This window comes from Stigmatopora nigra, chromosome 18, assembly GCF_051989575.1.
Source record: "Stigmatopora nigra isolate UIUO_SnigA chromosome 18, RoL_Snig_1.1, whole genome shotgun sequence".
Taxonomy (NCBI): Eukaryota; Metazoa; Chordata; class Actinopteri; order Syngnathiformes; family Syngnathidae; genus Stigmatopora; species Stigmatopora nigra.
Genome location: NC_135525.1, coordinates 10,785,837 through 10,800,081, shown reverse-complemented (window position 1 = coordinate 10,800,081; position 14,245 = coordinate 10,785,837). Strand labels below are relative to the sequence as shown.

Genomic DNA, 14,245 nt, shown 5'->3' with positions numbered 1-14,245 from the left:
GATATTTTTAGATGCAAAATCTGGGGAGTTGCAAACTTTCCTTGGGAATTAATTACATAGATATGAAGGTTACTTATTCCCCATCTATTTATAACTAAAATGTCTTTTCTATGTCTGTATACTCACCCACTTGCTACTCTAACAATGACATTTCTCAAATACACGATAAATTAAGTTATCCAATCCAATTTAAATGTCATATAATGTTTTCTTATGCCAATTTTCATTCAGCTATTACCGCAAAATATTTCAGTAGTTCCACTTAAGACCCATAATCAAAAAAAAAACCCTTTAACTGTCCTTATACTTATACAATGACAATAAAAGCATTCAATTCAATTCAATCAAGTATGAATGGGCATTCTGCACATTTCCAAACTAACCTAAAATATGATTTTTTTTTTTGTTCTTGCAATTTTCCAAGCGCGTTTACACCGATTTAAACAACACCGGCAAAACTCCCATCACAACTCACTCGCACTTAGTTTCAAGGACGCGTCAGAAGACTAAAACATCACTCAAAAACCTCACTTAACTTCCTCACAAGTCAAAATCTCCAACACGCCAATCGAGGGCAAAAGATAAGATGTCTATCAGTAGTCTGGTGCTCCAAAGAATATTAAAGCTTCTCACTTTGAGGCTAATTATAGTCGATGGAGCAGGACTTGAACGCCCCTTAATGACAAGAGAGGCTAAGCCCCGTCCATCACGTTAACCGGTATACCCGGATACATGATACGTGATCTCGCCCAGTGCAATTATGCTTATGTGATTACATTAGATTGGTCGTCTGGCTTGATGAGAATAACCTGTCAGCTAGACAAGAAGCCAAATGGGAGGAAAATGGCGCTCAAGTCTTTTTGTATTGACTTACCCGGAAGTGCTGAACAATGAGGTGCAGGATGTGGACCAGTTGTGGTACAGTGTGGCCCTCTTCCACGATTATTTTGCGGGTCCAGTGTGTCAGCATTTGTTGACCGTCCTCCATTCGGGCCGGTACTGCCGGGGTGAGGATAGCCATGGCTTGGCGGACAATAGCTCGGGCCTCCATGGTGTGGGCCTTCAGCAAACTGTGAAAGACCTAAACAGCAATAACATATTTTAGTACAATTTCCACAGAATACAAATAACATCAGATGCAGTAATACAGGGTTCGGGAACCCTTTTTGACAAAAAGAGCCATAAACAACTCATATTTTCAAACATACTCCGAATTTGAAAGTAAAAATACATGCAAATATGAGTATATATGATTCATTTCAGCACTTCGAAAGTCAAAAATAGTCTAAATACTTTTGAGAGCATGATTTCACTGTTGCTAATCAATGAGTATCAATGAGAGAATGCATGCAAAAGAGCCTAATGAAGAAAAATTATGATTTAAAAAAGGCAGAGAGCCAAATACACCCATCAAAAGAGCCACATAGGTTCCCTACCCCTGTTATTCAGTAATACCTTGACATACGAGCAATTTGAGATAGGTGTAAAATTTCGGGTAAATGTTTTACCTTGAGATAAGAGTAATATTTTGATAAACGAGCAGACAGCAAACGCGAGAGGCTGCTCATAAGAAGTATAACAATATTACATAATAAATATCTCGGTTAGGTCTTGGAACCTATTAACCATGATAAATGAGGTATAACCGTATTTTCAACTTCTGTTCTGATGTTAGCTAAAGTTACTAAGTAACACTGACATTAAGCCAATGCTCAATATTCGCATTAACTGAACAAAAAAGGCCATTTTACACTCCATTTCTCCTCTTAATTACCTGAAGAACAATCTTCTTGTGGATGGCAAACTTTGCAATGATGTGGGCCAAAAGTAGATGCCCGCTATATTTACAGGCCGGGTCCACACAGGCTTTAGGCAATAAGCACGGCCAGGCAAAAGTCATGAGGCGGCGTAGCTTGCTGTTGCGGGATTTGTTGTTGTCGTGGATGTGGTGGGGAGCGTGTTCTACCAGTAGAGTGGAGAACTGGAGCAAGCAGATTCGTAAGGAGTCCAGCAAGTCGGCCTGCTTCTCGGGATCCAGAACCTTAAAGATGCAAAACATTGTTTAGTGCACTACATTGATTTCGCTCAAAATAATGACTGTTTGCCTTTAATGGAGATAGCTTTAAACTTAAATTTCCTTTTAACCAAAGACAAATGTTTTATAAAACTACTTTCAGGGTCTGTTAAGTGATAGAAAATTCTCCAATTGAGTCCGAGTCACCTGATTTTGGACTCTACGTGTATTTTTTGTTCACTACTTTTGAGTTTTAGGCATAAAATCCACTTCAATTGAAAAGGCTGGCATTGACGGATCAAATTTTGACCACCAATTGCAGCCAATGAGTTACTACATGAATATAAGTAAACAAGTTTCAAAACCCTTCTTTCTTTGACCCGATTCCCCTATCTGATCTGGGACATCTCCACTAAACACAGCACTTTATAAACCACCCAAAAAGGAAACCTAGACCAGGCAAAATAGGGCAAATCTTCCCTACAATGCACGTCAAGTTTAATTCATGCGCATATAAGCCTTACCCTGGATTCAATCATTATTTTTTGGAGTGCCAAATACGGCTTATATGCGAGAAAATACACTAAATTATCCCAAAAGGTCAAATAAAGGCATCTCAAGGCGCCTTTGTGATGAAGAGGCTGGTAATGCTTTCTGGATTTTTTGTTAAACCATCCAAAATGGAAACTACAACCAGGCAAAATAGGGCAGGTGTTCGTTACAATGCATATCAAGTTCAATTTATGCGCATATAAGCCTTACCCTGAATTCATTCATTATTTTTTTGAGTGCCAAATATGGCTTATATGCGAGAAAATACGCTAACTTATCCCAAAAGGTCAAAAAATAGAGATCAAATGAAGGCACCTTTGTGATGAAGACGCTGGTAATACTGTCTGGATTATCTCCTTCGGGATTGGGTGGTCCGAGCAGCTGTTCTCCTTCCCCCTTCTCGAAACTGTAGAGGAACGCCGGATTCAAAATGTGCTGCAGCACCTTCAGTGAGGAGAGCAAATAAATTAGCAGCGATACTCACAGCCCATAATATTTGATTTTACTGCTCACATTCCCGAGAAGCCAGGCAGAACTAATGGTTCAGAAACCGAGACTCGGGTTACCGCGGGATTGGTTGTCAAAAAAAAAACGACATGGTGGGAAAAACTTGGGTGCAATTTCAGCCTTGGGACTCACTTGTACTAATTGAAAGGACTTTACAGAGTAGGATAACATCATTAATTAGCTGGGGAAATAAAGTATATGTGGGATACAGACAGATGTGTGAGGCAATTATGACCAATAACAAGAGTAATCAAAGACATGGCATTAAAAAAAGAAATATATAAAAAGTGACAGCAGAGCACTCTAGATGCGCTCTTCATTAAATACTGCAATGGAAATTAGCGCTTCACAACACTTGGCATTGTAAAAATAAACGGTGTGAGAAGCCCTCACGGGTTACGTGTGTTTATTTTGGTTAGCCGTTTCCCACAAAACCACATGGCATGAATTCTCATAAACGGTGCCTGGACTTTTGGTCGCCGGTCTTTTGGTCACCGGACAAATGGTGACAGAGAGTTTTATGTTGAAACCAGCTCTCAAAATTATATTCATGAGAGTTAAATATCTAAGAGATAAGTTTAATATCTAAATAATGTTTAATATCTAAGTATACTGTTTAATATCTAAGTATACTGTTTGATATCTAAGTATACTTTTTAATATCCAAGTATACTGTTTAATATCTAAGTATACTGTTTATCATCCAAGTATACTTCTTAATATCCAAGTATACTGTTTAATATCTAATTATACAGTTTAATATCTAATTATACAGATTAATATCTAAGTATACTGTTTAATATCTAAGTATACTGTATCATATCCAAGTACTGTTTAATATCCAAGTACTGTTTAATATCCAAGTACTGTTTAATATCCAAGTACTGTTTAATATCCAAGTACTGTTTAATATCCAAGTACTGTTTAACATCCAAGTATACTATTTAATATCTAAGTATACTGTTTAATATCCAAGTATACTGTTTAATATCCAAGTATACTGTTTAATATCTAAGTATACTGTTTAATATCCAAGTACTGTTAAAAACAGTAGATATTTAGATATTAAACTCTCATGAATGTAATTTTCAGAGCTGGTTTCATCAGTACTTGGATATTAAACTCTCTCTTGGATATTAAACTCTCTCTCTTAGATATTAAACCCTCTCTCGCATCGTAAACAGACTGAAATCAGCATTTTCCATTTTTGACGTTTGATTAAGAGAGAAATTGGCATTGGAATCTGACAGCAAAATAAGCAGCCGCCTTGTTGAAAGTGCGAAAATGAAGATCTCGCCGGGCTAACAACAGCATGTATTAAAGAAGCTGCTGCTATCCGTTAATGATCCCCCCCCGATTCGATCCATCATTAGGCGGTGAAGAACGATCTGGCACACTCTCCTCCTTTGGGTCATTACTCGTACGGCGTAAAGGCAAATCTGATGGATTCCAACAGAGACAAGCGACCCGGAATGAAAATGCAGAAGCCCGTCAGTTCTCCGGCCTGATCATTTTTCAGCGTCTCTACCATCGATCATAGTCATCTTTGCGACGTGATTAGATGAAGCGATCCGACCACACCGAGTCCGGGTACAAGACCACGAACACAAGATCTTTATCTATGAAGCCCCCCCATCTGAATCTGTCATTTTCTTACACTGAAAAATGTTTGCTTGAGTCGATTGTGTGGCATATTTTGTACGTACCAAGTAAAAAAATACTTGGTATGTATATAAAGTACATTTAAACAATGTCTGCTTAGACATGTTTAAACACACAATTTTGCCACCATTTGGTAACTCCGTTAACAATAAGAAAATGTTTTTAATACCCTCATAAAAAGTCATTCTGGACTTCACTCTGTAGATCTCACTTATAACACTTATTTATTTCTTATTTATTTGTCTGTTTGTTGTTGTTATTTGTGCACTTTGTGTTGAAAGCTTTAAATCTCATTATACTTGTATAATGTCAATAAAAGCATTTAATTCAATTTCTTCCTTTCTTCTAGAATTGTTCCAAATTTTTTTTCCCAAAAAATGACCATGTCTAACAATTAAAATCTCCAAAAACCGTAATTTTTACAAACCCCCAGGCCTTCAAATAATTTTACCCACTTTAAAAAACATCATTAAAGTCCAAGTCTGTTGTTAAAATAGGTCAACCTATGCAATCAATTGGAATTTCCCATAGCTGAAAATGCCAGAAGCATTGAAGAAAATTCACGGTGAATTGAAGTGAACATACCTTGGCTTTGAGCTCGTCATTGAAGTGCGGGTCATTGAACTCCACAAAGCGGAAAAAGAGGGCTCGCTTCTGTACGATGGAGTAGTTCCTGGGAATTTCCTCTTCCATGTACTCCTTCAGGAAGGTCATGTTGCACAAGAAGCGACCCGTGAAGGCCCGTAGCAACTGGAACAGCAGTTCGATCTCCGAATAGTTCCTCCTTTTGTTGGGGGTAGGCACTATGTTATGTTTTTCCACATTACAAATGGCGTCTATTATACATTTATCATCTAAACGGCCCATCTGTTGTGTTTTGAAAACTAAAAACAGTTGCCCATGAGTTTAACTAATGAGGCAATTGATTAAAAAAAATGGAATATACATACTTGCAGTAGCTCAGTAGACAATAAGCTAGTAGCTTAGGCTCTTTCCAGTTGGTAGCAGCCATGTTGTCTTTCCGATGTCTTTCTTGGAAGGCCTCACTGACCCAAACTCGTCGGAGTTGATTGACCAACGAATGCTGGCCTGCTAGCCAGCCTTCGTCATTTTTTACGATGATGCTGATGATCTAAAAAGGCGCAGAAAAGGGAAGACATCAAATAGGAAAGTTAAAGTAATAGGATATTTTTTTTATAGCTTTGGCCTAAAAAAAAAAAAAAAAAAACAGGAAACACACTATAAAAAGTATTGAAAAAGTGGTACTTAAGGTCCAGAAAAGAGGGTAGATTTGGCTAGTTTTGGGCTAGTAGTGAAAGCTAAATAGAAAATACATACTTTAATGGCTTGAAACTGGAGATCCAATCGAGCTGTGGCCGTGGAGGGAGATCCGGGTCGGACAGTAGCGGCAGTCCCGGCGGGAACCAACAACGTGACAAAGCGGTTGGGGTTGGATGCCAGAACGTCTCGTAAAGGCTTGGCATCTTTGTGCTTCAAAAAACTCTGCGTGGAAACACACATACAAAAATAAGTAATGCAATACTAGATATATAGGTGTATAGAAAGTAAAGCTGTACTAGAATATTTGAGAGACTTGGATTCAGTCATGGAATATACTAATAAGTATAGAAATATGTCCAACCATGAACATGCGACTCCACTGGGGGTCGTTAAGAGTCGCCTCCATCATGAACAGCTCCACTGTTTGCGAAGGGTGACGGGTCAGGAATTTTATCAATGGCTCCCTGAATGGACTGCCAGCCTGGATGTTAGCAAAAATTAAAAGAATATGAAAGATTAGTAAAATTGGAAAATATACATCTGCATTTTATTATAGAGAAACTGCAATAGGATATTTTCATCTGTCCTCCAATGGTTGTTGCATTGTATTGATTATCCTGGAAAGTTCTTGAGTTCCTATTTTTAGATGAATTTCTAATTAATAATTGGTTCATTTTATTATTCTTAAAAATATCCATAACTAAATCCAATTTAAAAAGGTATAATGGGTTATTTGGCTTGTATTTACTGAATGACAACGATATGTATATAGGAAATACTTCAATATTTTACAAAAAAAAATTGAGATAAGGAGTAAAATTGGATCTGCAATAGGAATTTCTCACTAGTTAAAAACTAGTTATTTGACCACTAGTCCTCAAATACATGTCCTGGAATTTATCCTGGAAAGTACTTGAGTTCATATTTTTACATGAATTTCAAACTAATAATTGGTTAATGTAATTACTCTTAAAAATATCCATGTTTAACTCCAATTTTAGAAAGGTATTTTATCGGATAATTGTTTTTCTGGCATTTATTGACTGACTGAGAACAATAAGTAAAAAATCAAATTTCTGACTGTATCTTACTTCGATGAGCATGGCCCGTTCCGTCTTCATGACGACCTCCAACAGAGGTTTGACGAGCGTCTGAGGTGCGGCGGGGATCAGGTGGAAAAGATTAATGATGGCGGAACAGATCTTCATTTCCTAGAAAAATAAATCAATAAAAACATAAGACAAACGCCATTGAATTCAAGTTGAGTAAGACATCAACACATTGGTGTCCATTAATAAAAATGACTGATGACTTCTAATCAGTAAAATAAAGCCAGAGCAGACAAAACATTTTTAAAGACATTACGGGTATTTATTCAGTAAATATTTTCGTCTGGCGAAGTACGTCTGTCTTTCGATAAAATGTTAAAAGGTGAGTAGAACTAACATGACAGTCGGAATACAAACACATACACACACGGACGGACACATTCCAAAGTACGTGTACAGGGAAACTTCACGGTCACAACAATGGGTTCAAATACGCTTCAAACGTCAGCCACAGGTGGCGCAATACTGGGTCAAATCTCACCTCAAAGCCCTCCAATGCAGGCTGTACCAGAATGGGAGACAATGGTCAGAGTCAACACAGTGTTTTGTGTTTCTGAGTGTGTTTATGTAATAGTAAAAATATATATATTTTTTTTTACACTAAAAATGACATTTTGTAGCCCGATTTCCTCCAAAACGTGTTCCAATCAGGGCCATCCCTTTCCTTGAATTCCATATCCGACTTATCCCGATAATAGCAAAGTATAGTGAGCCAATGACAACCTTTGAGTACGACCTCGGCAAAACTTTTGTAGCCAGCCATCAAAGCGTCCCATTTGGAGATAAAAGGTCAAAAAATGAAGATAGCATTTCTTCGTCTCATGTCAAAAAGTCAATTGAGGCGACCTCCCTTTTATCCTCGTGGGTTTTGCACCATTCTTCTTCCCTTCGTTGTTGTCTTTATCAGGCTAGGCTAATTGACCGCGTGACCCGAGCTCGACTAGCGATTTCCGTCAAGAAGAAAGAGTCTAATTTGCATGTCATTATGCCAAACATTAATAGATGGACGGAGGGGGAAGTCTCCTGAAATGGAAGCTTGAAATGGTTTCATTTCCACAAGCGAAGGGGACCTGTTTCCCCCCTTTTTAAAGTTCTCACCTTTACAAGGTTATCTGTCAAGGAGGATAATGAGGAAAACCACTGACGTCTAATTAATCATCGATTGTAATATTGCCACAAGCGAGCCATGTTGACGACTTGAGACTGGAGCTGTTTCCTTGGTTTGGTTTGGACCAATGGCGTGCTGATGCTCGTTATTGGAAGGGACTTAAAGACTGGATTCCCGCGAAATGTCAACCGAGATGCGTCAATAATATGTACGTGTCTGTATTTGGACTTTTATACTCACGCTTCCGTCACTGCGCTGGCCTCCCTTGTGTGTTATCACCACCACTTCCATCCACTTTCGTAGGTGTTGCTAAGAAACCCCCCAAAAAATTTATAATGAATTAAAAAATAATGGATTGCTCGATAAATACACAAAAATGTGATACATTTAGTGGCAAGAAAATGCTTTGAATGTATTTTCTGGGCTATAAATCAAGTTGGTTACAGTAGCAAGACACAGAAGACATTGTAGACCTAGCTAAAACTTTTTAAAACATTTTTCTGGCCTACCAATTAATATTCCATTAGTTTTCTCTCTTACCATTATGTAGATTATTTTTTTTACGGTAAAGATACCTGAAAAAATGTTGTTAAGACATTTTACTATTTTTATGTTAAGGTATTTTATGTTATGCTACATTTGTCCTTGATTTCTGATATTTTTTTGTAAAAAGCCCATCCAAAAATTTAACCTGAATATTTGTATCTATATTTTTTGGCTGGTGCGACTTATAGTCCAGAACACAGTCTGTAGAACAATGTAATTTCCATTAAAACTAGAGTACAGAATGGCAGGAACTGATTATGGGGGTGTTGGTCAATGTTGTGATTTAAAAAAGTGTTTCTTACCATCATTTGATCACAGAACTTGTCATTGAAAGAATTGGGAAAGAGGCGGGTGACAGAAGTCAGACGGTTGACAACATTCAACGTTAGACTGCGGTAGTCCCCCAACATCATGAGTAGTGGCCTCATGTGAGTGTGGATTTGGTCCACCTCGATGGTGGCGCCCTCCAAGAACTAAAAAACAACACAAAGACAGCCATTTTTATCAATTCCATACATTTGAGGTACTAAAAAAAACATGGAAATGAGCGAATGTTGACGAATAAGTGGTGTTGTTTTCTTAAATAAATCAAACTCAATACACTTGGACTGGGTAGGTTGGTAGGAAAATTTGTTTTTGTGATTTCCTTATTTTTGGTGCCTTATTTTTTTGTCCGATACGTTCAAAGCTTAGTTTCAATTGGTTTTATAGTTTTTTTGGGCAGAAACTCGTGTAATAAGATCATTGTATCAAAATACAAATTTCTATCCACCAGTTCCTTTTTTAAAATAATAATCTTGCCCTATATCAACAAGCTTTTGCAGTATAAAAACATCACGATATGTATCCCGGTTTTGACACATTGTAACAGCCCAATCTTTAACATTGGAGTTATTTTAGTCCAGTTGTCAAACCCAGTCAACTCTCGACTGAATACTCTCATTTATCCATTGATAGACAAAAGGGAAATGAGACGACAACAACGGCGTTGTTACGGACACGTGCCCCCGGGAAAAAGATGCATATTCTTCTTTATCCCCCACACAGTGGAGAGAACAAACATCCCATCCTGTATTGATCTGGCCATGGCAATGCTCATTAGTGTTATCAGGGGCAGAGATGAAAGAAAGGGTGGCGAGTAGAGGGAGGGGGAGGGGTTTACCACACAATAAAGAGTGATGGCGGCAAAAAAAGAAAATGAAGGACACGGAAATTGAAGGGGAAAAGGGGACAAAAGAGCATCCAGGGTGAATTGATTGGGGTTGATTTGATAAATAAGGCTAAGTAAAAGTCTGATAAATCACGGAAAAGTTGCGATGGATTAATAAATGGTCCTTGCGATTGGGAAAGACGCGAGCCAATGAACTGGGAGGCTGAAAAGAATCATTAAAATGGAAGGAAAAGGTAAGTTTGTTAAAGATTTTTGTAAAAAACATGAGTTTAGAGCTCCAGGGGAAGTTAAAAAAAGATATAGAAATAGTTTTGAGGAGTATTGTGTGTAAGGAACTCAAGGTTTTTGGGTGGAGACCAAAATAAGACCAATGGGTTTCTGAGAAACGAGGCTGTAGGAGATTAAAAATATATATATATTTATATAAATGGAAGTAACTTACCTTTCTCATACATGCTTCTCCTGCTTCTTGAAGTTCACTATTGGTGGAGTTGAGGGCTTTGAATAGAGCAGCAATGATTTTCTCTCTGGACTGTGGTAAGTAGTTGCAGGCCGCTAGAGCGTCTAACATGGCACCAAAAAAAAAAATGCAACAAATTCTTACCATGTTTTGACAAATAACAGGTTTCTAAGGGTTATTTATTGTATGTTCTGGACTATCAGTCACACGTTGTTTGTTGTTGGGGTTGGTAATACTTAAGAGGAGGCTTTGATTTTTTTTCTTTGAGGTTGAGAGGCAAGTTTGTTGTTTTTTTTAGTTATCTGAAAAACTGTTATTTGAAGAGGTGGTTATTTAGTCTGTTGTTGTTGTTATTGTTAGTTTAAATTGTTTTTTCTTGGTTTCTGATCAACTGAAACTAATACTTTTTGTTTCTTTTTTAACATCTTCGGCAAGGTCTAAAAACTGCATTTTATTACTAAAGCATGTAACTTTAAAATTAAAAAATATCTCAATTCATCACAACTTTATTCACTGTCTAATTTTATTTATGAAAATATACTTTTTAAACAATTTGCCTGCAATCTTATATTGTCTCTACACAACTAATGTGTACAAATTGGATCTGTTATATTTATTTTGTTGTTACTTAGTCAAAATGACCCACTTTTGTATGATTATAAAATTCCAATAGCTTTGTACAAATTGGCGGAAATAAAATGCATTTGCGTGTACTAGAGGCATATTTTCAAAATGATCTGACATGGACTTACATGCAAAAATATGTCTAGTCAATAGCAGTGGATTCTACTTCTACAAAAAACCTGTTTAATACGACATTACTCACTGAGAGCTGCAATACGTAGAGGCACCAGAGAGGGAAGACTCTTGTAACAAGGCAGCTTCATAAGTGCCGCATCATCTGCTTCGCACAAGTTCAGCAACTGGCGAAAGAGAACAGCAAAAGGTCAGAATGTCACTGCTCGATCCAAAAAATGGTCTTCTACATCCTAATGCTTCAACTAGTGAAGCTATACAACCTCATTTAAAGTCAGATGTGACCTTAAAGGCTAATTTTTTAGGTCTAAATGTTTTTTTTTCAGGCATACCTCGGTATAAAAGACCTTGTGCTCCATGACATTCAGGTCCATCGTGAAAAGACGTGGCTGTAGGGTAGTGCAGAACGTGTTGCCCTCCATCAAGCCAATCTGGGCATTGGCGGGTTGGTGTCGCAAAAGATGTTTCTTGGGCGGGACCATGTCTTGCAAAACCTGATGAGAAACAGCATTGACGGTTTCATTTCTTGGCGGAGTTGATAAACAACATCCAGTCCTTGATTTACCTCTTTGTGTGGCTCCATTATGACAGTGACACTTTTCCCAGTGACCTGGGCCAGAACCTGCAGGGAGTGCATGGCCTGCTTTCTGACTGTAGAGTTGGGGGAGGTGACCTCTCGGACTAGGTCGTGCGTCACCATGTGGAAGGATTTGTCTTGGGCGGTCAGGAGTTCTTCGGTTTTTTCTTCGTCCTTCAGTGGAGTTGCACAGCGGACCAATAACTGTTCTAGGGTGGTTTTAGCCATTGCTACAGCTCCGTTTGAAACCTGGGACAAGAACAAAAACAGGTCAAGTCATGAAATTGGACTAAAGAAGGTCTGAAGACTATTCAAGTCATTTTGCAAAAGATGATGGGAGCTTACTTCTCCAGTGAGGTCCATCATAACAAACAACAAGGCCTTGAGAAAGGTCAACTGGTTTTGTAGAACCCAGATAAGAGGTAAGCGCTCCATTAGGAACTTAATGGACACCACGCCACCTAGCTTAGCGTACCAAGCCTGTTCGTAGCAGCAAGCACACAAACGTTCCACGATGTAGGAGAACAAGGGAAGCTGGCATGCCTGGAGATGGAAGAAGAATGTAAAATTATCTTGAAATGCAAAAAGATTGAAGTTGTGTCATTGAATTTCACAGTAGAGGTAGTCAACCAATGACTCACCCTCTCCTTGGAACCCAGGATGATGCTTGCCACATCAAAGATGACCGCCAGGGCCACTTCTCCGATCTTGCACAGTTCTTTCTCCTCATAGGCCATGCAGATAGCTATGGCGTCAATCAGGACCAGCGGATCCATACCCTTTGACCCGTTTTCTTCGCTGTGGAACATGCCAGTGCTTGGTTGACTGCCGAGCTGGTAGCAAGGCAGCAGGAATGGACCTGTGGATGAGATATACCCGATAAGCAATTGGACCATCTACGTTTTAGATGATGGTAGTTCTCACCGCATTGCTGGGCCACGGCGACCATGGTGTAGTGGCGGATCAAGCTGGCTACGAACGGGAGAGCGCTGGGTCTTAGATCCTTTATCACGGCGGACATGAAGGCTCCAGTCAAGGCCTGCTCGAAGGTTCGGCGGGCGGGTGTGTCTTGGGCCTTGTAGCGATGCGATATGATAACATTGGGGATCCATTTTTCGGTGAAGCTAGGAGGAATAAAAACTAAGAATTATCAAATGTCTAAGGGGAAAAACTGAAACTGAAAATATCCCAATTGGAGCCGCACCCTCGAAAATGCCTTAAAAATCATTGAATTTTACACTTTTTCTGGTATGTCAAGTCTCATTTGTGCACATATAAGACGTACCCTCGATTCAATCATTTTTTTTAAAGACAAATACAACGTTCTGAGAGAATATAGGTTGTTCTCCATTTTGAGGTGGGTGGCCGCCCTTCTCCAGCTCCCTCGCATCCCCTTCCATATTGGATATTTACAACAGCTGAAGGCAACAGTGGCAGCGTGTTATCGAGCCGCTATTTTCACCGCACTCGAGCTTTATAATGCCAAGTGACGAAGGTAGAGCTAATAGATCAGCTAATTTAATTAGCGCCATTTAAAAGGCTGCTATTTAGGTTGAAACTGCACTAGAGTGGGAGGAGGTGAAGCCACAAGACTGTTGACAAAAACCAAGAGGGAATTTAGGCAGGCGGGAAACTGGTGTGGCTGTCAAGAATGCCACATCAATTGACCTTTTTCCTTCGCCGGACAAGTTTTCCCCAAGGCTCGATTTAAAGTCAGCTAATCAAGAAGGGAAAATGGCGAGGAGAGCATCAACCTCAGGAAAGAAAAACAGCACATTTGGAATCAAGATGCCTCACGAGTGGTCGCCAGGCCCTCCTGATCATAACTGACACATTTCATTACCCGGACCGAAGCTTGGACACGGGCAGCCTTGTCTTTTCTATGCCAGTGTAATGAAAAGAGAGTGGAAAGGGCTCGAGTGCAGCGTAAACAGACAGAAGAAAGTCAATTAGCCCCTGCCCGGGATCAATGTTGGTAATGTCACTAACTTATCCCACAAGAAAAGCTCTCGAATGGTGGCAAACCAACTTCTGAGTTTGCCTAACGAGGGTTGGCTTACTTGGGGTGAGAAAGCAGCTGGTATAGGGCGTGTTTATTATCATCCAGGCTTGTCATGGCCACCAAGAAGCACCTGATGACCTCCCACGCCTGCCGTCTGTAGTATGGCTCGGTGTTGGCGCTCTTCAGGCAGTCTAGGGCTGTCTCGATTGCCTAGAGTGGAAGACAGCACACAGTCTATGTTGAGTACCGTATTTTCACGACTATAAGGCGCACTTAAGTCTTATATTTTCTCCAAAATAGACAGTGCGCCTTATATATGGAAAAAACTGAAAAACAAAAACCACCACTGTCGGATATAAAAAAACACAAACACCTGAACTGAAACAATACTGTTAAATATGCAGATTCCATCTTAGTTTATAAAATCTTCCATCATATAGCTCCTCCCCCACTGCAAGATTTTATACCAAAAAAATCCAAAACATCAACAATGGCTGGCT

General features: G+C 39.1%; 1 protein-coding gene across 2 annotated transcripts in view; it reads right to left on the bottom strand.

The window, feature by feature from the left end:
- Positions 1-14,245, bottom strand: part of trrap (transformation/transcription domain-associated protein) — a 57,161-nt gene that overhangs the window by 32,743 nt on the left and 10,173 nt on the right. Inside the window, exons 22-40 of one of the 2 annotated variants that reach the window (XM_077738792.1) lie at positions 13,804-13,955; positions 12,668-12,867; positions 12,385-12,602; positions 12,089-12,286; positions 11,732-11,992; positions 11,499-11,660; positions 11,237-11,333; positions 10,393-10,514; positions 9,082-9,252; positions 8,474-8,542; positions 7,607-7,627; positions 7,108-7,227; positions 6,378-6,497; positions 6,074-6,238; positions 5,686-5,867; positions 5,321-5,519; positions 2,882-3,010; positions 1,775-2,041; positions 875-1,081 (exon numbers count right to left, since the gene is read on the bottom strand). In XM_077738792.1, coding sequence (XP_077594918.1) covers positions 875-1,081; positions 1,775-2,041; positions 2,882-3,010; positions 5,321-5,519; positions 5,686-5,867; positions 6,074-6,238; positions 6,378-6,497; positions 7,108-7,227; positions 7,607-7,627; positions 8,474-8,542; positions 9,082-9,252; positions 10,393-10,514; positions 11,237-11,333; positions 11,499-11,660; positions 11,732-11,992; positions 12,089-12,286; positions 12,385-12,602; positions 12,668-12,867; positions 13,804-13,955 — 3,060 coding nt within the window. The remainder of the gene's footprint in view (positions 1-874; positions 1,082-1,774; positions 2,042-2,881; positions 3,011-5,320; positions 5,520-5,685; positions 5,868-6,073; positions 6,239-6,377; positions 6,498-7,107; positions 7,228-7,606; positions 7,628-8,473; positions 8,543-9,081; positions 9,253-10,392; positions 10,515-11,236; positions 11,334-11,498; positions 11,661-11,731; positions 11,993-12,088; positions 12,287-12,384; positions 12,603-12,667; positions 12,868-13,803; positions 13,956-14,245) is intronic. The other variant, XM_077738793.1, reaches the window with a different exon arrangement.